At 32.9% G+C, this 26,148-nt stretch overlaps 2 protein-coding genes across 2 annotated transcripts in view; one reads left to right on the top strand and one right to left on the bottom strand.

The window, feature by feature from the left end:
• Positions 1–26,148, top strand: part of LOC111041440 (serine-rich adhesin for platelets-like) — a 298,777-nt gene that overhangs the window by 50,691 nt on the left and 221,938 nt on the right. The window lies entirely within an intron of this gene.
• Positions 23,989–24,455, bottom strand: LOC111041441. The gene is made up of 2 exons (XM_022325713.1): positions 24,300–24,455; positions 23,989–24,216 (listed from the first exon to the last, which is right to left on the bottom strand). Exons 1-2 carry the CDS (start codon positions 24,388–24,390, stop codon positions 23,993–23,995), a joined length of 315 nt encoding a protein of 104 aa, XP_022181405.1. The 5' UTR covers positions 24,391–24,455; the 3' UTR covers positions 23,989–23,992.

The following is a 26,148-nucleotide window of genomic DNA, read 5'->3' as shown; positions in this document are numbered from 1 at the left end:
CCCCCCCCACACGCATGTGTATTTATATAGCAGCTAGTTTGTATTAAATCGAATTAAGTTTCGGAATTTCATCACGATATGATAACTAATTCCGGCATTCAATAATCAAACAAAATATAAACATTCGAAATTATAATGAAAAATTTCAACCCTACGAATAAAATGGGAAATGTTTGTAAGGTGTGTGACATATTTTGTATTCGTTCAATTGCACTCTAATCAAGTGCTAGTCAAATAGTAAGTTAGATTAGTAGCTAGTTAAAATGTAAAATATCCTTAAAATGTTTAGGTCAATTTCCGTACTTGTCGAAGCTTTCAGCCGAGAAAAATAATCGTCACTTTAGTCATTTAGTGAGTCGAGAATTATTTTCATTATTCACTAATTCAATAGTGAAATGCTGATTAAATAAATATTGTCAATAGTGTCCTTTGAAAATGCTTTAATCAAGAAATTAATTCACAATAATATAACAGATCGTTTTTTTCGAAAAAATCTACGTTAAAATAATTGAATAAAAAAATGTTTTAATAAAAATTAAATAAATTATAGTGTAATTATTATACTAATTATATTCTAATTTTGTTAAATGTGTCGTCAAAATCATGGATATATCTACCGATTTATTCTAAAATAAATTTATTTTTTTTTTTTATAGGTACACCAACAAATTTAGGATTATTACTAATTAATGTTGTATATTATTAATTTTTCAAAGAAAAACAATTCCCGTGAATAACTAATGTAGTCTACTAGTCTACAACTAATTATGGCCTTATAATGATTTCCAATATTTTCATTCGGTTCAAGACTCGATTGAAACATAAAATTGAATTGTTGGTGGGTCTGATCAGAAACTATATATCAGAAAACTCAATATGCTTCTTACCGAAAGAGGATGTTTACAGTGGAATCAATTCTTTTTTTTTAGGTAATCTCTAGAATAACGCCTTCGTAGTTTAAGTAGTTTTTCAAAATAAAGTTGTGCTTAGAATTGTAAAAAATATAGATATTTCACAACATATTATAATAGAGGTATTAAGAGTAAATATTATTCGCTAACAATAATCCAATATTTATGGTAGGCTGTAGCCGAGACCAATTAATTTCCTGTTTGAAACAGATTTGTAATATTTCTGTGCACTGCACCTCGTCGTCTAAAAAAGTTTCGTTTTGTTCCATTTACATACGGGAGGAGAATAGTATAACATCTACCTAATATTGTTCTTCATTTGGCGTCAAACTCCCCATTATCCCGACAAAATTCCAACGAAACGCTTTTTCCCTTGTGGTGCGAGTAAACAATATTATTATTTTGATTCGTTTTTTACATTGCTAGAAAATTGCATATTTTTATCGCGGTATACAATAAATATAAGTATAATATACACAATATTCAACTTACGGCGATAGATAATTGTAATATAATGTTACTCAAAGTAGACAGAGAGGTGATGATACAAAAAAATCATACTCGAACTTATGCCCACCCGTACAATTTTACATATTCGTATAGATGACTGAACACGTTTAAAATAAATTACGAATAATAATTTAAGTCTAACCACACGAATACATATATCGTTTTAATTATTTTGACATTTTTACAGCATTCCATGGTTGTTTTTTTTTTTTTAAGTACATTTTTATACGATTAAATCTACATCCCCGTCAGAATAATAAATCGGTGCTATAACTCCGTATAAATTATAAAACATTTAACCTGACCTAAACAATTAACAAATATTAGCTTTGCTATGGTTACATAAGTTGTACAAATGTGTTAACCGCGCGTCAACCATATACCGCTAACCGTCATAGGACTATATCATAGGAGGTATCTCGTGCACGCGTAATTTCGAGTGAGAGAGAAAACAACGAGCTCGACTGAAATAATTAACTCAGTTTAATATGATAATAACAATAATTTTTTTTTTTTTTTTTTTATTCGCTCTTCGTAGTTTAAATGAAGTTCTTTCAAAACGTGTAATTAACTCGACTATTATAATATAGTGTTGTGATCCTTTCAACTTGCGACCGTGCTGAAACTGTGTCCATTATTGACATACGTGTCCGAAGTCACTCGCGGCCTCAAATAATATCTACACGCGCTCATATTATAGTTACGTTTAAATTATTACAATGCAAACATTATGCACATCATACTGTGCAGGCATTATGGTAAATACAGTTCCAATTATTACGAAACGATTCAACTACACCCCACACGCACACCACCCATCAATCGGTACGAACTATACGCGTTTAGGCAGGCGATTGATCCCCCTCGGGATAACTAAATAATATTATGTTCAGCGCCCTCGACGTATTGTATGCATGTTATAGATAGCGATTATCGTATTATAATAAATTATAATATGTAAATAAACACACCTCCACATTGTAACGAATATTGTATATAGGTATTTTGATGAGATATAATTATGAGGTAATAATTAATTTAGAGACGTGAGTGTTGTACATTTACCAGGTACATTTTTACCGGTAAAAAAATGTTACCGCAAATGTTGCCAATTGTTTTTTTTACCGATGAATTATTTTTCACCAAAAAAAAACGTTGTGTGGCCCCTCTAATCAAATGAAATCAAAAACGCCTACACTGAATGTTTGTTTTATTAAGTCTTAAAATAATAATTATAATTTGTTTTGTAAATAATAATAATAAACAGGACGGACCAGAGTAGGTAAACCGAAAAAGGACTGTGCTATTATCATTTTTAATGTTGATATTCTATTGTTATTGTTTATATAGTTTGTTATAGTATCGATATTCTACCAACCCTACTGTATTATATTAGGAGTTAGAACATTAAATATCAGTAGTTCATTAGGAAACATTTTATAGGCATATACCAGAAAGGCAGATTATGTGATATTGATAATAATATACTATTATTAACGCCAAAATTAAGTCTAAATATAAATGTTTTGACTTAAAAAGAAATAAAGGCCATGTGAATTTTATTTTGATAGTTTAGTTGAATTTAAATTATTTATTAACTGTAATATCAATAACTAAATATTCGTATTTCATAAAATGTACTAATTATTAATGTCCAATACAATAGAACAATAGATATTTTCGATTAAATTTTAAAATCTTTTGTTAATTATTGTTATTATTAGAAAGAACTAGATTTAACATGTAGGTATACAACATTCGTACTTAATTCAAATCGTTTTTCTAATGTACAATAGTAAAAAATAAAAATGGCTATAAGATGTAGCTATTTTACCATTTTTACCACATTATTAGTAAATTTACAGTTAAACTGACCGATATTTTTTTAACGTAAATTCTCCATCTCCAATAATTATAATATGTTATACTTCCCACGTATACTTAAACAAGTCATGCGTTAGAGGGACCGGTTGTTTGAGATTTTGTAAGATTTTTTCTGATACCTACCTAGCTGGTCGACTTGATTTGAAAAATCGGATACAATAAATGGAAGAGATGTATTTGTGTACCGAGAATCATATATCAGAATTTTATTTTGCATATTTTTAGGACTTGAAAAGTAAAAGCGCACATTTAGGCCATTTTTTTGTAACATTTTTAGTAATTAATCAAAATATTTAAGAATCTCATAAATTAAATGTTTCTTTCCTTGGAAAGAAATTAAATTAAAATCACGTTAATCAAACATGACATATTGCATAGATAAGCATTTTTATTTTAAGCAAATAACGATATTTTTAATTTATGACTACCTAACGTTACCTCTGACTAAAATCTTCGAAATACTTTCCAATGCTTGTGGATGTAATAGCTAAAATAGAATACTCAAGAGGAAAACTTACTCGCATGTGCTGAGTGCGTCTTACAAGTGCATAACATTCCAAATTTACGTTCAGTAACTTACATTTGGCTTTGTTAATTTTAACATTAGAGTGAATTCGCCTATTATTAAACTTAAAAGCAACTAAACATGTGGTTTTTTGGAGGTGTTTGTTTGATATTTTAATTTTGAATTGAGTTTATACTGTTATATTTTATACACTTATTACAATTTTTTAATATTACATTTAGTGTTCAAGTAAAATTTTTTTAGCAAATTTAAACAAATATAAATCGAAATAAAATTTGTACTAAACAAAAAAAAAATTCATTTTAAAACGAAATTTAAAAAACTAACTCAGGTATCTGCTTGATTACCAAAACCCACAAAATAATTTAATAATATTGCTGTATTTCTTATTAACGAGATTGAATTTACTCGATCTCTAATATGTAATAATATTATACTTACCTATAAGATCGAGCAGGAGCGATTTGGGGCTGAACCGAGAGATGTTTTCACTGCAGTTTTTCCGCCTAGGCGATCATTTTTCTATAATATTCTATGATGTTCTATCAACAAAGATTATTTAAAAGTAAAAAAAGAATAACTTTCTATGGCAGCAAAAAAAAAAAAATGTTTTAACACGTAATAATAGCAGTTGCACCTGAATATGATTTAATAAAAGCAAGTAAATAAGGAGTTTGGTAAATATTACAAACGAATACATTTTTGACGAAGAAAAAATTTATTTCCAATAATTAACAAATTCATGGGTTAAATTAAAAGTAGGTATAGGTTTATATTTTACAGTTGGATATAACGTTTAATAATTGATTATTAACTCAAAATTACCCAATTAATGACGCATACCTATAGTTTTTTTTATAAAAACAACAATTCGATGAAATTTTTTAATATATACATCTAATCAAACGTCGATCATTCCAGCTCGTATTCCATCACACACACCGCAACAAATTGAGTATTGTGCTCCAATCGTGTGAGGTATTTTTAAGCAGTCTATCGACCGCCGATATGATATAAATTGTCATTATTTTATTCATTCAATTCGCCGAACATTAACAGTGACGGAGACTCGTGAAATACTATATACACAGAGGTTTACGATAATCTAACCTGGTGTCGCGTCGGGCTGATACAAATTTTGGATACGAACCACGTACACATTAAATTGTAAAATCGAGAGGAATTCTGTGGTAATAAAAATGTAGTGCTGGTCCCCGGATCCTCGAATCAGGTATACGGTACACGCGTACCTGCTGGCTGGCACTGTGAATTATTTGTATTTTTTAGATTTATTATTAGCGCGGCCGTGCTGTATCTTCACCTCGAACAATTTTCAATGCGGAAAATCCATTTTAAATAATATTCGCCGCACTTGTTTATTGCCCACGAAAAGATTAAAAACCGTTTTCAAGCCCTCTGTACACAGAACCGGAAAAACCCGCGGGTCTAACCGCATTTCACCCGAATGCGGCTCACGGCGTTGATTTGTTTGTGTGTTGTAATCTTGTTAACTTCGTCCGTTCGGACCGACCTTCATCAGCATAATATAAGGTTTATTAATTTATCACAGCAATTGCTTGAGATTATTTCGTGTACGGTTCAAATATTATAATCAGGTGAGAATCGATTCCAATTTTGACTGGCAACTTCCGGACGGTTTTCTTTTTTTGCTGGGCTCAAATATAATTAACAACCTGGACGATAAAGCAGACACTCCAAATATTTTATCACTAGTCCTTTTCAAAGTCTCTTCTCGTCCTCCGCTTGAAAATCTGTTCAATTCCGTATTTCTGTACCTGCTACTCGTTATGAAGATAACGAACCTCTTCATCGTTGTATGGCTTAATTAATTTGGACCTCTCACACTATACACTCTCATTTCCACAATAGTTGTAATTTCATTATTTAGCACATATTATTCATTTCTATACTGTGCAATTAACGCATGGACTTATCATCCTATATCGCTTCATATTTTCCACCGTACACAGAACCAGAAAAATCCGCTGGTTTGACTCCATTTCACCAGAAAGTGGCTTACTTGATTTGTTTGTGTGATATTATTTTGTTAACTTCCATTCGAACCCACTTGCATTGACATAATATAAGTTTTATTAATCTATCATAGAAATTCCGTGAGAAATTATTTCGTCCGCGGTTCAAATATTACATAAAATCTCACAATTGTTCTATTATTTCCTCAAAGCTGAGAGACAAGAACGAAACTTTTTTGAACATTAAAACTGATATTAGGTAAGAACGACACCAATATTTCGACTGGCCGCTTTAGGACCGTTTTTCGCTTGGCTCGAGATATCTTAATATAATACATAATTGTTAGTTTACTAATGCAGTAATACCGTGGACTACACTATGGATAGTTCTCAGAGGGGGAGGGACAAAATAAAACCAAATGAATTAATGATTTCAAAACATATTATATTTTGTAATTCATGAATAATAATTATAACATAAATATTATTATTTTAATATGAAATACTTTAATGATGTGAAAATAAAAATTTCGAGTTTATTTTTTTGAGAACAAAATGTTTATAACATTTTCAATAAATTCAGTTTGTGTTTGTTCATCGTCATTTTTTTTCCAATGAACACTGATTTGTCTGATCATGCATCACTATCATAGTCCATCAATCATTTAAACCGTTCCTCACTTATTGTAGACCTTCCATGTCTCGACTCTGAAAAAAGTGCTGAAAGATCTTCTTACAGTGCCAGTTGTAGGTGGCAATGTAATGTACATTGTTATACATTTTTTACTTCAGAAAAAAATTAGCAAGGCTTTAATAGTTTCATATTATGGTCATCAATGTACTTTTTCGATAATCACTGTCAATAATGATACTAAGTTGAACCATTAGTTTTTAAATTATGAATATTGTAATGATTTTCAATGTCTAGAAGTAGGTTTTTCTAGTATGTTCCCCCCCCCCAATTTAACTTCTTCACAGGGAAACAACCAACACAGTTAAAATGTGATGAAAATATAATATCAACTATTGAAGTGTATCATGATTGGTATTAAATATAAAACAAGTAAATGGGTTCAAAACATATAATGTTGTATGCGTGCTTTATTGTTTTCCAGAGGGGCATGTCCTCCTTTGCCAACTCTCTATAATGTGCGCCCTTGGACTACACCACCGTAATGAGTAATGTGTCCCGTTGAAATATTGTGAAAAAGGGTTGTTCCTCCAAGATGGTTTACTTCTTCTTATCAGTGTTATCGGAACGTTCACAAAAAAAAAAAATGCATTCACATTCAAGTTCAGTCTTTACAATTGTTTTTACACTAGGGATTATAACAATAAAATGTTATTAGGCATAAAATGTAATTCAATAATATATTTTAAACATAAATTTATTTGACTGAAAATGCCAATGTATTATGAGCTTCTTGAAAATCGTTTAATTTCATTAAAATATAAACGTCGTGCACGTTCAAGTTCAATTCACTAAATACGAACGTGAACGTGCGTTCGTGGACGACGTTCCTTCCAAACACCGTTTCTTATTTCGGTGCGTTTTGTACATTAAATAAAATAATAGTAAAAAAAAAAAAATGCTGATTTAATGTTATTTTTAACGCTATTATCGGATCAGAGATACACAACATACTACAGTACGATAGGTATAATGTATTCTGCCCCACCGCAAAAAATCCCAAACTCATTATTGGCACGATGACGATAATAGTAATAACGACGACATCAGCAATAACGATGTCGGTTATAGGTAGGTGCTATTATAACGACTATACATGCACGAGGGTGCTGGACTTTGGCGCTGCCGATCGGAAACCCGCGGATCGGAACCGGCGGAACGGAAACGATGTATAGTGCATCGGCGATAAGCCATCGCGATCCACCGGAAACGCGATATAATAACGCGATTGTCGCGGACGAGAGAAACGATTTTCCGGGGGCTTTGACACGGCTTCGTAAGCTCGCGCATATAACATATTATATTATACCGTCGCAGACACACGATATTATTACATCATCGTCGTCGTCATAATATTACGAAGCTCGTGTGTAGGCAGGTATTATAATAAAATGCGATTTTTTTACGGACCAGAATGATATACGTAGTTGTTTCATCGACGAGTACCCACCTACCAGCAATGTGGTGGCTGTGCGAGGGACGATCGAGGACCGTGACCGGAAAACTCGGTGATTTCGGCATTTTGTTTTTCGTTACAATTCTCGGAGTAGGTATAGGTAAGTTGGAGGCAGTGGCGTAATTCGGTTATAATATTGTTGGTGTTGCAATTTGTTTTCGTGTGATCATGGATATTCAAATATGCATACATCTCTCCCCTCCCCTGATCTTAAGCTAGGACCCCCTCAATTTTTATTTTTATTTAAAAAAAAAAAGCATTAAAACTAAATAAATGAGTTTGTTCAATTATTCAAATAACACCGCAACTACGATTTCTCGATTATAGCGAATATTTTAATTCAGTGGTATCACGGTCTGAGAGTGGTATCAACTATCAAGTGACTATCAACCGTTGATATGCTACCATGTACCATGCTACCTCGTGTTAATATTAAGTATTTAATAAGATGAATGGCGGCAGGGGGGATTACAAACTTGAATATTTTTTGGTGTTGCGAGTGCGACACTTGCAAGTTGCAACGCCCCAATTACGCCCCTGGTTGGAGGTACCTATTTATGACAGTTTGTCACAATATCGAAACACACGAGAATAAAATCACCGTTAAGAGATTTTTCCCGATATAGGACGAGATATTTTTCCGATAGAAAAACGACGAGCTTATGGATTCTAGTTTTGCCCTTCAATTTGATTTTGTATTGTAAAAATTCATCGCTCGGAATCGAAAAACAGATATTTCTATTAGTTTATCTGTGTGATTGGAAAAAAAAATAATGATAACAACGAACAAAATTGTACTGAAACCCGTATTAACATAACACACGATCTTAAGTTCTACAAAAGCCTTGCAGTAGAATGGCCTCCGGATGATGTAGAATTCAAATAATAAATTGTTGACTGGATTATCCGAAGAAAAAAATTGATAGAAACGATGCGATAGTTATAAAATATTAACCTGCAAAAATTGAGTCGTCCATAAGTACTTAACAGTAAAATGTAAGGGCTCAGCGAAATCCCTAGTCGCAAGTGATACAGTATCGACTGTTATGCATAGGCGGTTTCTTCCCGAATAAGCGAGTGGGTACCAGGAGGTGGGTGGGTATTTAAAATTATTTCATTAAGTTCGATACATGTGCCAGTATGGTAAACGGAGAATTATAATCACGTCTAAATACGTACATGGACAGGGAGGGCCCATCCACTGGGTGTGTTGCCGTTTCTCCGTAATGTCAATACTGCAGAAACACACGAAAACAAAGTGACTCACTCTGTATAATGTGGGGAAGTGTATGAAAAAATTCATATTATTCTTATATTTCTTACGAAATTGTGTTTGCAAACACGTTGTACAGGGCCGAGTACTAATCTATAAATTTAATTCAATCATAATTATTGTTCACTGGCGACGGGAACTATTGCAATTCAAACAAATTTTTAATTTTCTATACATTGAATACCCACATTATATAAAAATAAAACACTACAAATTAAGAGAAATAGTTTTATTCTCGACATGTTATATGTATAGATACAAAGTGTGTGTAAGACATGCGAAACACATATAATTTAATAAAATGTCAAATTATATTTTAAGTATTTTTTTTATTGATCGGTACCTATTGATTAAAAATGTATGGTTAGATTAATCAGATTAAAACTACTCGTCTTCCGCACAAACATCTAAAGACAGCCTTTGCCTAACAGACACACACAAACAATAGGGACGTAGTATTTAAAAACACCTATACAATGTGACCACAAATGAAAAATTATAACACTTTTGTTATTAACTTCTCTTTATTTTGTTTAACGTTTTATGAAATAATGAATATTAATAAATTAAACATTACACATACTGCACACATTTTCTAAATTTATTTCTCTTCGAAAATATTTATTTGTAAAATAAAAATGGATTCTCGTAATATCTACAATACGATCGACTTGTAAACATTTTTAGGTGCAAATAATTATTTTTCTTGGCGCACTCTAGATACTTTGTAGTGCACAATTATTGCACCGTGATTCGCAGTGCGCACAAAAATAGCCACTTCTGAAAGACCCACAATGAAAATATAACAAAGAATTATAATGCGTAGTAATTGACTCATTTTAAAATAAATAAACGACGATTTTAGTTCGTAAAACGCATATTATTCGTAATTAACCGAGTTGACCAAAAGACATATAACCGTCCAGTTGATTATAATTAAACGATATTTCATAGTATTGTGGCCGGAAATGAACATTTTCTCGTAACGATTGCATATTATTATGATCGGCTGTTCGTTTTAAGTGAACTTTTCAATTATGCTATTAATGTTATTATGATATAATTATGTACCATAATCTGGTTGTTTATATACTATGACTTGTTATTGTAACCGGAACACCGCTATTATTGTCAGTTACGGTCATAATAAAATCATAATAATAATTAAAAGCGAACCAGACGAATAGAATTTCCCTCGGCGACCGTTGGTAGGTATAATAATAATGGGCGCTCACGAATTGCCTCAAGTGAATTTTTTTTTAAAAAGGTTACCCGAATTGCCTCCTGACTCAAAAATATTATTCACTTGAATTTCCTCATACTTTAGGTAGTGACCCTCGTTGTACTCAAATCATCTGCGATAGCTATATAACTTATCAATTTAAAACCTTACATTACATAGAAAATATTAATACATTAAATAATAATTTATTGTCAATTAATGTTAAACGCTAATAAATAATATAAACATTTTATTAAATATACTGTTTCAAAAATTCAAAAAAATCAATAATCGATCCATAAAATTAATTTAGATGAAATATAATTGTGTTGTACCTTATACAGACAAAAACTTAAGTTTTCAAATAATTCTAAGTTTATTATTATGTTTTGTCTTGGATGAGTTTCCGAGGTTTTAATTAATTTTCCAACACTTTTAAATATTGAAATTTTGAAACTTCATTTGTTTTTCAAACTAATATTTTTAAACACTACGGATATCTATATGATAGCGATAGTGCACGTACAACTATCGATAAATTAATTAATAATCTAGGCATGCTCTGGGAGGCAATTCAAGCGACAAATAGTCATCCTAACCTATATTTGGGAGGCAATTTGAGTGTCACCATAATAATAATGATTATACATCTATATATTATACAGGGTGACTCACCATGCATGCTCACCCCCGAGTGTTCATTTAATAATGAATTTATTCGCATTCTGATTTTTAGAATTTTCAAATGTTATAAGTACTTATCAAGACCATAATATTTTCAAATTCATGAGATTTGTTGTACTTCCTACTTAAGAGTTCAGGATCGTTCTGTGACGATGTAGACTTTTGTTCTACAAAATAATATGAGAACCCTCCTTTTTACTGTAAATTATTTTGTGGTTATTTCTTTTTTTTTAATAGTTTTCCAAAAATATAAAATTAATGTCGAATGTAGTGTTCACTATATTGAGGTTATTTTTTTGGAATGTTCGTGTATGAATAATATTATACTTTATTAAAATGTTGCTATCAATCTAAAATGTGGTATTCGGGTGTGTTTAATTTTTCGAAAATCAGAGTTTTGAATACCAAACTGCGTTATTGAAGAAGAGAAGGGTGGGGGCAGTGTGCTTTTGCCGAATCACCCAGTACATAGGGGATGTGATAAACGATGATTATTTTTGTTCCGGGATTGGCAAACCCGTGTTACCGTGTAATCCAAAAGTGAAACAAAAGGGGTCGTCTATTGTTCTTGTTGATGATTTTTTTTTTTATCACCGATTGGGCTTTTGTGGGTTTTGTCATAATACACCGTCTCTGTGACGCGTAGGCTGTATTTATGTAATATAAATTGTATTTTTAATTTTATACAAAGTTTGATTAATATTGAATTAATTTTAATACAATGTACCTGTGTAACAAATTTAAAAATATTGTACCGACATATGTAAGTATAACATTTGCATTTGAAAACATTAACTCTCGGATATTTTTTATCCGTCAATTGCCTCACAGTGAAAAATGGGACCAAATGAAGAGTTTCAAAAAAGGTTGTGAGTATGAGTAAAGACGTACTTATATCAAAACTACTATAGTATTCTCTAACGCATGATTGTTTTTCAAAGAATTAATTGATGTTGAAATGGTTTGATTTTATTTTTGTATTTGCAGCTGCACAACGGAACTAAAAATGTTCTGCATTCCTCCCTTCTCCCGTTAAATAGTAATAACTATAAAATGTTAAAGTCAATACTGTACAAAAAATATTTTCAATTTATCTTAACTAAAATGAAGATTTTTTTTATTGTAACCTCCAAGATCACTCATAAACATAATGATAGGTAGTACTACTTACAAATGTTAAAAAAAAAATCATGAGGCATTTATTTAAAGTAAGATGAATTAATTGTATTTGGTTAGCTTATATTTGTGTAAATTTTGAAATAGTTTTTTTACGATGCTTGGGGGTAAAACAAAAAAATATTAAATTCATCTCTGATCTGACTACGGTTAAAAGTTAAAACTAACTGGAAAAATCATCTAGTTATTATTGCATTTTATTCACCTTATTTCTTCTGAAAAAATATTATATTATGTCAGTATTGTATAAGATCAACAAAAAGTTATGAAGTTTTGAAAATAATACAAATTTAACTAGACGGTGGCCACCACGGAGTCACGTTAATATTATCATTTACAAAAAACGTACGTAGTGGGTAATAAAAAATAATATTGACCAATAAATTTCATTTCCTTTTTTTCTCTCTTTTTTTAGCTCTTGCAGCGCGTTATATTATTACTGAAATGAAAACTACCAACGAATGTTCGTGCACATTTGTATGACGACCGTCCATTATGTCCATTTCATATCGAAATAATATATAACTGTAATTAGTTAATCGATTTCCATTCATTTTTTGCATAATGGGCACAGTTGGACGGAAAATAAGAACTGCGTGTTTGTCGATGCCGAAAGTTTAATTTTTATCGCTGTACGCGTTATTTAGTGCTAGCGAGACGATAATAAGTCCGTACTCATTGTTTTCGAGTCCCACAATCAAATGTGTCCACGAACCCAATTAATAATATTATTATTAACGTTCAACGGCGGTTCGGTCGGCGGTCGGCGGCGGCGGCGATAATGATTATTATTATCACCGGATAACAAAAAAAACAACGGCTCGGCCGGCCGATCAATAGATTTTAAAAGTGCGGCTCATTAAACGCGAATAATGTATAATTGTCCTCGGCGTGTCGTTCGCAGTCGCGAAACGCTTCGTCATAAATTCTGTGGATTTTTCATAATATTATTATAAAATAACGGCTACACAGCGAATAATAACGGACAGGTATAATAGTGCAGTATATTAAGTTTAAAACGGTTTTTTTTTCTCAACGTTAAGATATCATAAAAAGTTTAACGTGCCCTTTTTTTCGTCCCAGTAATAATGAACTTGTTTTGTGCGGAAAATAGGGTAGAGATTTGTACTATAATATTTTCATATTGTTATTAGCTAAAGTATTGTTATATAGTGACACGCTGGCATTGAAATTGAATTGATGGAAAATTACAACCGAAGACGCCGTCTAATCGGACAACCATTTTTCGCTCGTTATTAAAATAATAAACCATTTTATAAGCCGTACACCGCGGTGCACGCAATTGCTCTCTATTTTCAATTTGAATATAGGTTAGGATGTTCACTTAACAATGAAGAATAATAATTTCCTATTGGGCACTATAGACCAACAAATGTTCAAAACAAAATAATAATGATAAAATTACGTGTTGGCACGACGTGAATAAACTACACTCAAACTGTGCTCAAAATTCAGTGCAAACTGTGCGTAATTATTGATGGAAAAATAGTATACACACGCCGAATACGGATAAATATGCGAGTTGAGGTTTTGTTACGTCACATACAACTCTTACGGATCAACTGCGAAAGGAATTTCACTTCCTACTCGTAACACACACACACACATTTTTAATTATTATCATAATTTTTTTGTCGTGCGCCTACATCGTTACTAATTTTTTTCACATGACTTTTCTTTCAATTTGAATTATAAACACATCAATCGATGCGTTCTTACTATTTTAAACTGCGCATATTTATAAACGCCTGGCCGTTAGCAAATCTTTAATCGTAACAAAAATTGGTTACAGCGTTTTTTCCAAATAATAAAAAACTTTAAACACAGCTGGAAACTGTACGTAGTCACTAATACTCGAGACCCTCATTTTTTTTTCCATCGACGTATTCAAAACGTTCAGCGTTTATTGAAAAATCAAAGTAAAACTCTGCCGGTGTATATCTTACATTTCACAATGTCATATTGTGTACACGCAGTTTTTTAAGGTCAGAGTTCCATTTAATTAACGATAATATCCGTATATTTTTTGTCTGACGTCATAATATGTTTCGTTTAAACGGTGTTCGAAATTTTGAGTTTGAATCACGCGTTTAAAATGTCAATGGTTTTTCATCCGGAGTATCTTCACAACTTTATAATTATTATATAAGTTTTTCGCACAAAGAGCGAAAAACGGTGTAGGTACCTACCCACCCACCTACGTAAAATATTTTTCGTTAAGTACATCTTTTGAACAAGTACCTACGCGTATTATTCCCATTGTTATACGGCCGAATGAAAACTCGCTGTGATCACAGCTGCAGCAGTGTCGAGAATAATATTATATTGTGTAATATACAACAATAACACCATCTCAGTTCGGATGACGAGTGAATATATATATATATATATATATGTACAAGTCAATGTCTATTTTAAACGGAATTCTTTACGGTGGAAAATAAAATCAACTCGTCCAATCGGCGGCGGCGGCGGCGACAATCGTAAAGTCGAAAACGCTATACGACAGTATACATTTCGAAACGGCAAAACTTAATCATTTCGTTTCGTTTACGTTTCTATGTGTACGAGCCCCCGTTTCGCGTTTTATGTGAAACTAAAGTCCACTCCGCTCTCCGCAGCCCCCGCTGTTGCATCAAAGAAGCTAAATGGCGGATCGGATGAAAACATAAAGACTGCGGCCATATAAACCCGGAAAACAAGAGAAAAATTGTGTATAAATATATCGCCCCGCGGAGTGGTTATCGCAACAGAGATCGAGAGTGCTGCATGTGTTCAGAGTGATTCGCCAAGCATGCACACCGAGATTGGACGGAGATCGTCATCAACGCGTCCGTCGAGCAATAAAACATTGTCTGCTTGCATTCTGTCTACGCAGCACACCTCCGGTTGAAGACCGGGATTATAATTTTTTTTTTTTTTTTTGATCCAAAGCCCGGCAACTGTGGCCATTACATGTTTGCAGTCGGGGAACGGTTGAATTTTTCACGGAACACGTGCGCGTGTGGGAATTAGAATTAATGCAGGCGGAAAACTCAATAAACTGTATTGTCCCAGCAGTCCGACATGATGCGGAAACGTAGACTTTAATAATTATAATATTATAGCCTCGTTCGGAATCGTTCTTTTCTTTCAATAGAAAACGTTATAGCTCCGCGAGTTTGCACATTTAATTGCATAATAATCGTGTACAGTTGTTTTTATTTGTCTCGTGCTCTCGGGTGTGCGTGCGATCAATTCGTAAGAGTGAGCAGTAATAATTATATTTATATCTAATCCCCCCGTAAAATCGCCGTGACGAAATAAATGGCTGGATAGCAGATAATATTATTTGCCCAACACGTGGAGGCCACTTTTTTTCGATTCCGACGAATGCAGGACAAACTGTATATTATGTAAACGAGCATGTAGTTTCTTTTTAACTAAAGCTCGCGGATACCGCCTCATTTGGTATATAATATTAACACCGTGGGATCGTAATCCTTATACGATTGTTTGGGGTATTTTCGGTTCAAACCGTCTGAGCTAGTTAAAAGTGTCTATTATAGCTGTCGTAAAGTAACTTTATAATATTCGAAAATATAATCATCACAGAGCAATAAAAACACAGCTTCGGTTTTCGATGAAATAAATGTAAATAGAGAATATATCATATCTAATATGACGGAGAATTACACGCGTTTTGTCTTGCAGCCACAATAATATTATCTCATTTAAGTGGCTGCAATACAGTTACCTAAGGGTTTTGACAATTTGAGTGATTTATGACGTTTCCGGGCGGCTGTACAACTATTTCAATAAGGTTCTAAAATCGTTATTTTTTACCGTGCTTTAACATTATATGGACCATAAATATTTTATCCTTAGAAAAAAATCTTTTCGTCCTGAGCCTTTACCGTAAATAAAATGCTCGTGAAGATAATGATAGTATATATTGTAATAAATGTCTGTGGGCTTAACGCTAAAGTGGTCCGCATCGAGAGGTCACGGTTCTAGAAATCAGAAATGGGGTTCTGAACATTTTCGGAAAATATACATTTACAATTTTAAAACAGACAATAGATAACGTTATACGTGCCATTTAGTGACATCTATTAACATTTTTATTTATATTTTACACCTATGGATTTCGTGGTGGATGAAATAAAAACAAGATGTATAACACTTCCGAAAGGGGCAAAATCTTCTTAGACAAAGCCCCATCCCCATTAATACCACGGGTCGTAGGTTAGGTTGTTAATATTTTTTATTTTTGTTGATATGAAATCTTTGACGAGATTTTAAACAAACACTTAAATCGATATGGAAAATCTTTTCCCAAAAATATATGTAACTATATATTATACACGACTGAAAAGGATGTCGTCGTACATGTGCGCCCCTGTATCAGGCTTGATAAATATTATATTATATTACACAGCACGGCTTCAATTTTTCTGCTCGTGACGGCTCAAAATAATAACCTACCCACCTTTATTTCTTCCATTAAAATCTTCACGATTTATTTCTTTAATACATTTATTTCAAATCCCGTAAATCTCTCTTAATCAATTTATTTTACCCGCGTACCTACCGTTAACTTGTCCGTATAAAAACACTATCCAATAACGAACGCCTCCATCGTTTTAATTAAATGCATTTTTAGGACCAAGCATTTAGCTAATAATAATACAACACGTACATTGCAAGTTGTGCGGTCATTTTTGTTTACTAATAGCGCACTGCAGCTCACTGAGTTCCTGCCACGTCATAGACTGGTATACGTAATAATTACGCGCTTGGTAACCGTGGTACACGATTTCGCGAAAAGCACCTCGAGCAGTAGAGTATCCGTGGACGCACGTCGGGAGTGTACTTCGCGATGATGGCAAAGCAGCCGATGACGAACTCTGCAGGCAGCACTCAAAGCTTTTAAAGTGCATTATCATTATTTTATATTTATCGAAAATAACAGGAAAACTAATCTCGAGACGGACGACGGAACGTGCCCAAAACGTCAGCTTTTTAATAAAACCAACAACACGGGTATTATTACCGAAAGCGCTGACGAAGGAGCGACGTGCGAAGCCTCCGCTGCAATTAAAAGTCATGGGTTGGGTACCCAACCTTTATTTATAATACGAAAGCACTTATACAAAGCAATTATATTATATTATCTGGTGATCTCGAGAGCAGTGCCACCGTTGTTTCGGCGGTGTGATCGGCCACAGACGAGTGGGTGGTTACTGGTTGGATGGGAGGGCTGTGGGTTTCCGTGGTAAGTCTGCCATCATCTCAAATCGGCACCTACCCATTAGTATTTTCGACACACCAAAAAAAAAAAAACATTCGTGAGTGCACCTGAACGTCAAAGTACATGTTAAATGTGTGTGGTTACTTTATACCAGGGGTGGGCAAATTGTTTTTGATTCAGTTCTACTGATTATATTATTTTAATTTTAATTCTTTATAACTCGTACTTTCGACAAACACACGTATACAAAAAATAACGTTTAAACGTAATATTAAATAAAAAATTAGTGTTTCACACAATACACTTCTAAATGATTTCAATATAAATTAACGTCATTCTGCTGGCGTAGAAGCGCATCGTGTCGTTGGTCAGTTGATGAGCTCGCTTACTGTAAACGAAGACGCTACAGAATGATTATTAGACAATTTAATCTCAGCTTTTATGAAGCTGTCATATAGTAAAATATTATTTCAAACTAACAGGATAATCTGAAGTATTTATGTAACTGTTTATACATAAATATGATAATACGTTCCAACAAAAAGACCAATTTTTTAAATTTTTTCTGGGTAGTCAATTGCAGACATAAAGTAACCTCAACTTCTATGACCGTATCTAGTCTTATTACATACCTAGTGACTTTAAGACCACACAATTACAAATCTCAGCAGTGTAGGCAGAAAAACGTAGACAACTATTATCTGGAACTTTTCTGGTTTATCACTTAAACACTTTTGATTAAGATTCCACGGTTTCGAATAATCTAAAACTCAAGGTTAGGTTAGGTTAGCACAATACGATACCTTTAAGCACAAAGGATCATTAAAACCACGGCATGTCCATTATTTGATGGACCTCATGACAGGAAGACTTTTTCCATGTGCTGACAAGTAAGGATAAACCCCTCACACGACTGTGACAGGGCGTTATAATATTATGTAGAACGCATTTTGTGCATTTAATACAAATAATAATAGCCAAGGAAAACGCATCACAAAAATCAAAATAAAATGTTGTTCATTCGTATTGTATCCTGCGTGTCCTTATACTCGCAGTGAATCAAGTACCTGCGTTAAATCTTCGTATATAATCGATTTCGGATATAAAATCAAACGCCAAAGACATTTCAACTTTACGTGATGTATATAACAACAGTAACAATGACATTAGGGAGGTAGGCGGCTATATAAATAATATGCTATTATCACAGTTCGTCATGTGCAGGCCTGTGTGGGCAGCGAGAAACGCCACACGCACGCACACACACACAGTGGTTTACGAGTATCAGTTGACGTCCTTATAAAATAAGGAGAAGCGGCGGTGGCAAATGATGCGTTCTGTCCCGGATCGGGACGCTTATATTTATTATGGCGGAGTAACTAAAGCGGGACATTTTTTTTTTTCGTCGCCTTTTTTTCCAGTGAGCATGTCGTTCGTATATATATATATATATATATATATATATATAGTATACGCGCATACAGTATGACGGGCATGTCTTTTATTAATGCGCTCGCTCGACGCCCCTGCAGCGGGAAAAGGAATTGAGTGTGCACCGCTGACTGATGTACGAGGGTAGGTATAATATAATGATGACACGGTCTCGAGTCATCGATTTCCTGTTTGCGTATACGCACACGGCCGCCTAAAATGCAAAACGCAAATGTGTACGCGTGTCGCCCGCGCGCACACTACACCCCGTTCCGTATTTTTTCTTCCGATATATATATTATTCTCTTTTCGCGACGATCCGAAGTCCCGCGACAATAATAGACAGACAGGTAGGTATGTGGGCCGCGTGTGCACAGTCAATTTGCCTTCGCGTGTGCGGCGAAGCGCGTACGCTGCAGTACATTGTTTACCGTGCACAGCTGACGAGACGACTGGATATTCCAGCGATGGCGGAGGTGCGCGTCAATCAGTCTGCTGCAGCGCACGGGGAGAGGGTCGGCGAAGGGGGGGGGGGGGGAGACCCTCCGTGACGGATGCGGACGTATTTTTGTCACCGCCTCCGTCCCGAGACGCGACTGCAGCATCGCGTGTTCAGACGAATCGTATTTAAAGGAGGAAACCGCGTCGAACCGACCGAAGGTTGGAAACGATTGGATAAAAAATTTACGTCCAGTAAAAAATGACGTCTTTACGCCGTCTATCGGATGCGTCGCAAAATAATCGAACAACAGAAATGCTTATTATGCGGGGACCACGTGTACGCGTTACGGTACATTTTAATATATTTTATTCGAAATAAATAATAACAATAACGATAAATCGTATCTCAAGTGTGTTGAGGTTTATTTTTTAAAAATTAATTATTTTCCGTTTTATTTTTTTCCGAGTACCCATATACTTGTATGATACACACTTACAGGGCGGTTTTTGATAATAAATTAATAACAATAACAATATGTACTATGTATGCGTTTTCCACTTACGTCATCTCACAGGTAAGTGCACTTGTATTATCTTGTTCGAAATTTAAGTAGTACAATGTGCATAATGGCTCAAAATTAATATTTAATATATTAGATATGATTTATATTATTACTGATAGGTACGTTGCATTCAATACACTGCAGTCGTTAAATTGGATTTTAGCTCTGACATTCGAAATTTGGACGACCCACGAGTACTTATAGGCACCTATTCAAAGTAGTTAATAATTGTTTATCTCAAACTTAGACTTGGGCCATGTCTGAGGATGAAGAATTTTTAATATTTCCTTTTAATATGTTCCATACCAATACAACTTTACGAACGGTTTGTAACCATAATATTTTCTAACACTGAGAGGTATACACTTATATTTTATTTATATTTTTTTAATTTTAATTAAATTTTCTTTTTTCTCTAGTTTGTCGAATACGAATCTCTCTTTTCATTTTTCAGATTTTTGTTTTTGATAATTTTGATGTAAAAGTAGTGAGTAAAGTGAATAGAGAGCTTATACGATTTGAAAAAGTTAGCAATTACTATTGATTTGTCAATGTAAATAATTTGTAAAAATGATCCAAGCATTATGTATGCTAACTCACAAATAGTTAACATCACAAATAGTTTTTATTTTTATACAATCATTTTTGAGGATTATCATTCTTGGCATAAACATTTAATAGATCAGAACTACTCATTAGAATTTTGATTCAGATAAATCAATATTTTCAAAAATATCTTAAATAGTTTTCAGTAAAAAAAGAGGGTTCTCAGTTTAAAAATAAAAGTTTATATGACCACAGGATACTTCTTAAGTAGTACAAAAAAAAAATCGGAAATTTCAAAATGCGATCGCCAGGTCTACTTAATAATTTAAAAAAAATTGAATCTTAATAAATGTAATATTAAAAATAAAAATGGCGTAGGCGGCGCTTTAAAAATCATCCTGTATACATTATGAAATGGAGTTGTGTGCCAAGAATAGTCTTAGTCGGTGGGTCCAAAGAGAGCCCACTGGAACTTACTCGAACCATGTTTTTCAATACCGACGGACATAATAATAATCGTTCAGAGGTGGTGTCTGTATACAACTCGCCCATTGTCACCCATTGTAAAGCCGTTTGCAGACGATATTTGTCCGTATACGCATGCGACTGTCAGTACAGACTTGGAGTGCGTATGTGCATGTGTGTGCATGTGTGTGTGTGTGTGTGTGTGTGTGTGTGTGTGAAGATTGCTTTAGAACGCTGTCCTGTTACAGAACCGTTGGGAGGGGGGAGGGGGTCGTCGGCTGGTAATTATTTCGCGTGTTTTTCTTCCGGAAGAACGATAATGCTCGGCAGAGATTTTAGGAGATGAAAAGCTCGCAGCAAAGCGAATCCGTTTTGTTTATTGTGATTATTACTATCATTATTATTATTATGATTAATAACAGGAATTACATTTTAATATCTTTCTGTACTGATCGATGCAAGATGCATTTGTAAACTTACACAAGTTGACGTGAGCTCGTTCGATCGCTTTCACCCGGTTCGATTTATTCATCGAGACACTGTTGTTTAAAAAAACTTATATCATCAGAATTTGGATCCAATGTAATATAATATAATATATTGATCATAACACTCATACAGCTCTGCGTAGAAGCGAGGGTGTCTGGGGGGGAAAGCGGTCAGGTGGCTACCACGGTTGTTGCCATTCCGAGATTACAACAAGAAACTTTATATTATTTTTTATTTATTAAATTAAATCTATCGTTGTATAATTATGACGGTGTTGATCACGTGCATATTAGCGCCATTGTTTAGCTGACAAGTGCGTCTAGTAATACATTGTCAATCGATCGATTTTGTCTGCACTGTTTAATCGAAAAATAACTGTTGAAAAAAATAATACCATAATTCGATTATACGGACTATTTAATCAAATAGAAGTTACGAGAAAATTATAGCCGTTGGGTAAATTGTTATTCATCATGATGTGTATAGAAATGCATTACTTTTGGATTTCATCCCGTTCTGCTGTGTGCCTGTGGAAATATCAAAATGCTTATTTAATGACACGGTTTGGATTCATTCGTTTATACTTTGGCAATTATATTAGTTATTACTATATACTCTACCGATTGTTTGATAAATCCGCATTTGCGTTTTGAATTATTATTAAAACATTGTCGTCGAAATTATATATTTATTAATTATTTATAAATTATACCAACACAGTTACAGTATGCGTTTCATGATATTATGGTAATCGAATTGTATTCTGTAATCATAAGATACACCAGCTATGCAAGGTCAGGTCACAAACGAACGATTTAAATGAACAATAAAATCATTTTTCATTAGCCACATATAGCTAGTTATTAAGTACTTATAATTTGCACAGGTTAACCGTCATACCGTGTTTTACAGTTGACGTCCACGAGCAAACACGGTATAACATTGAGTTGCCTTTAGGTAAACCACCGCATAGAACAAATAAGATAATAATATGCCGACACGCGTTTATGCACAGTCTCCGTGTAACCGCGTGTGGTCCGTGCTTGGAATTTTCCATACGAATTCGCCAAGTCAACAAATATTGTTGAGTTCGAACGTGTTCACTTGTCACTAATAATTATAATAACCACGTTTCAACAACCATCCAACTGCCACTGTGGAATAGTCGAGAATATTTTCAACTGTTTGGCATTTGCGGTAACGCGTCAAAACCGCACTACACGAAGGTGGTGTAATAGCTTCATAATTGCATATTATTATTTTTTTTTTTTTTTTGGTAGGAATACTATAACTAGGTAATAGGTTGACTCGTCGTTATTGATTATACACTAATACAAGTCGTGTAGCATATTTTATGTCGATAAAAATACAGAAAACTTACAAAAATCACGTATTCCCGATAGACGAGAATTTTTTTTTTACTTTCGAGTACAATACAGCTCGTAAGTGGTATTTTTTATAAATGCTACGTATAATTATTTCACGCTGAGCTATGCTATGTAGGTGCAGAGGAATAGGGACAATCGCACTGATAGATCAACGTCAGTGTCACAAATATCAACATACAATTAAACTCCCTTATCGTTCGGTAACAATTTTTTTTCCGTCTCAAAGTCGTTTCCGCTATAAAGAGGTTTTACTATATATAATGTGTAACATATTTTGTTTTCCATGCTGGCAGAGGCTTACAAATGTTTATATGAAGCTTAAACAATCTCATCCTAGACATAATATAGACGTAATACTGTAATATATAACTTCAGCTCGTGCTGATTAGGTGCGAAAAATATAAGTGCTCTAGGATTGCAAAAAGGCATTGCGAACCTCACGAGAAGCAAAATAATCATTGAGGGGATGCAGATTTTTCACGAACTACACGGCAAAACCTCGTAAGTCACTTTTATCAAATTGTTGAGGAATAGCAAAAAACTGTGACACCTATTAATATTTGTAAATTATTAAAAGTTATAACTTCAATCACCATTTTTAATCATTTCACATTGTCGAAAGATCAAAAAATCAATATTTTGATATAATTGTGTAAAAAATTAGACTTACGAGTTTTTGATTTTTAATAAATTTGACTTACGAGTTCTTGTAATTAATTCAATTTACTTACGAGGTTTTGTTTTTGAGTACTTTGAGTGTACTTGAGTGTTTTTGAGACTTACGAGTTTTTTGTGAAATTTCAAAATTCTTTTATTTGTAGTTTGTACAAAATCATAGACATATCATTCAACATTACAATATAATATAAAAAGTACAAAACGTTATAAAATTATAAAAAAACTACTGATAGTATTATTTTAAAACATTAAAAATCTTTTATTATAATTGAGAAAAATAATTAACATAAATAAAAATATTTTCTTATTGAACTCATAAAAACTTTCTTAAACAAATTTAATAGTTAACTTCTTGTAACTAAAATATATATAAAATAATAATTATAATAAAAACGATGTTGAGACTTGAGTTAATACAGTTCACATATTTTTCCTAACTGTCTTGAAGATCTACTTTCTGTAAATGAAAATTTCCCCATTTCATTTTTCCTTAGACCTTTATAGGCTTGACCTTGCATTCTAAGTATTTTGTTTTTATTTTTTAACCATTCATGCTCATCCCCTTCTTCGTACTTAAGTTTCCGTTTTGCTTTTACTACAAGTTCTGTTAAACCACTATCATCTTTTTCCATTTCTATAATTTAAATCATTATTTAATTATGAATAGTAATAAATATTATATTTAATTGTATACATTAATTTAAAACTATCATTTACTTTGAACAGTAGGTAAATTATTTAATTCAACCATATCACAATACTTTTCTACATAAGAATTAGTAACTCCTGGTTCCATATTAAGTGTCATATTAATTTGAGTATTACAGTCCTCATTATATTCAATATTATCAGTCTCCAACTCTAATAAGTTATGATAATAATTGTATGAAATATGAGTAAAATATAATGTAATTTAATAAAATAAAACACCTATTTTAAATTTATAACATATTTTACCTTCAACTACAGAAAATGTATCAATATTAACCACATCATCTCTAACAAAATCAATCACAGAATTGCCAGTACTAGTATCTAAATCTTCTGGATCACTTAAGCTGTTTAAAAGTGATTGTATTTCACTATCTGGCAACATTTTTAATACAATAANTTCTATATTAAGTATATTAATTTGAGTATTACAGTCCTCATTGTGTTCAATATTATCAGTCTCCAGCTCTAATAAGTTAAAAGTTATGAATTATGATAATAATTATATAGAATATTATGAGTAAAAAAGTAAAATATAATGTAATCAAATAAAAAAACACCTATTTTAAATTTATAACATATTTTACCTTCAACTACAGAAAATGTATCAATATTAACCACATCATCTCTAACAAAATCAATCACAGAATTGCCAGTACTAGTATCTAAATCTTCTGGATCACTTAAGCTGTTTAAAAGTGATTGTATTTCACTATCTGGCAACATTTTTAATACAATAATGTTTTTAATTATTTCAAACGTTTAAAACAATAGAATGCATGTCATAACTCAAAGTCTCAAAAACGTATGTAAATGTATAGCGTATGTGGAGTATGGCAGTATGCTATTCATGATTCATTATAAAATCTACAATTGACTTACGAGGTTTTATTATTGATACTATAGTTACGAGTTTTTGTTTGTGTGTATTATCTTATGAAAGTACCGGGAAAAATATAGATATTATGATATCAAAATGTGCACAAAAGTACAGTGCATCCAATAAAAGAAAAAAAATTTTTTTTTTTAATTTTGACTTACGAGGTTTTGCCGTGTAGCCGACGTATTGCAACTTTTTCCCCGAGCCTAATAATAAGGGTAGTGTGATTTCGTTGATCAAACATTTTTTCAGTCTCAGCGAACTTTTTTATCCATCATATTACCGTCTAGTTCTTAAAGTTACTACTTATAGCTTAACTTTTTTTTTTTTTATTAGTTTTCTAAAAAGAAGTTGAAAATTCGAAAATGTACTACTTCAATACACAATCTGTATTCTATTTCTAATCTAGAGGAGTGCCGCGTAAGACTTTTGTAACTTTTTTATTGCCACAAAATGTGTTAGCCCAAAAAAATAAAATCCCATATAAGACGTGCGATATAGCGGTGATTCGTGAAAGAAACGAAAATTCATTCGAAACAAACGACCAAATTATAATATTATAATTCCTCTATACAATTTTATATTGGGCCGTGGAAAAGCATCGCGAGGGAGTTTAAATTTAAAACTGAAAATGATTAAAAACAACCAATGTGGCGGCCTCGACGACCCAATAATACTCCTAAGAAACCGCTACCACAAACTTATTTAGATGGCGTATTTGAAATAGATACTGGATGTACATCGGAAATTCGACGTTGATGATTCAAATGGGTTTGTTGTAAAGATCAATAAAAATCGTCAAAAAAGCATTAAGTAGAATAATATACTGAAATGAAAACAACAAGAAGTCGATCAACTGCGTGGAGACTGCAGGGCCCTCAGTATTGAGTGTTGTAGTAGGAAAAATTTAATCTCACCCCTCCTTCACAGGCCGAGCTACGTGTTATGCTTCACTGATTTATCCTTAATTCATAA

This window comes from Myzus persicae, unplaced genomic scaffold, assembly GCF_001856785.1.
Source record: "Myzus persicae strain clone G006 unplaced genomic scaffold, MPER_G0061.0, whole genome shotgun sequence".
NCBI classification, from domain to species: domain Eukaryota; kingdom Metazoa; phylum Arthropoda; class Insecta; order Hemiptera; family Aphididae; genus Myzus; species Myzus persicae.
This window is presented reverse-complemented; position numbering and strand designations above follow the sequence as displayed.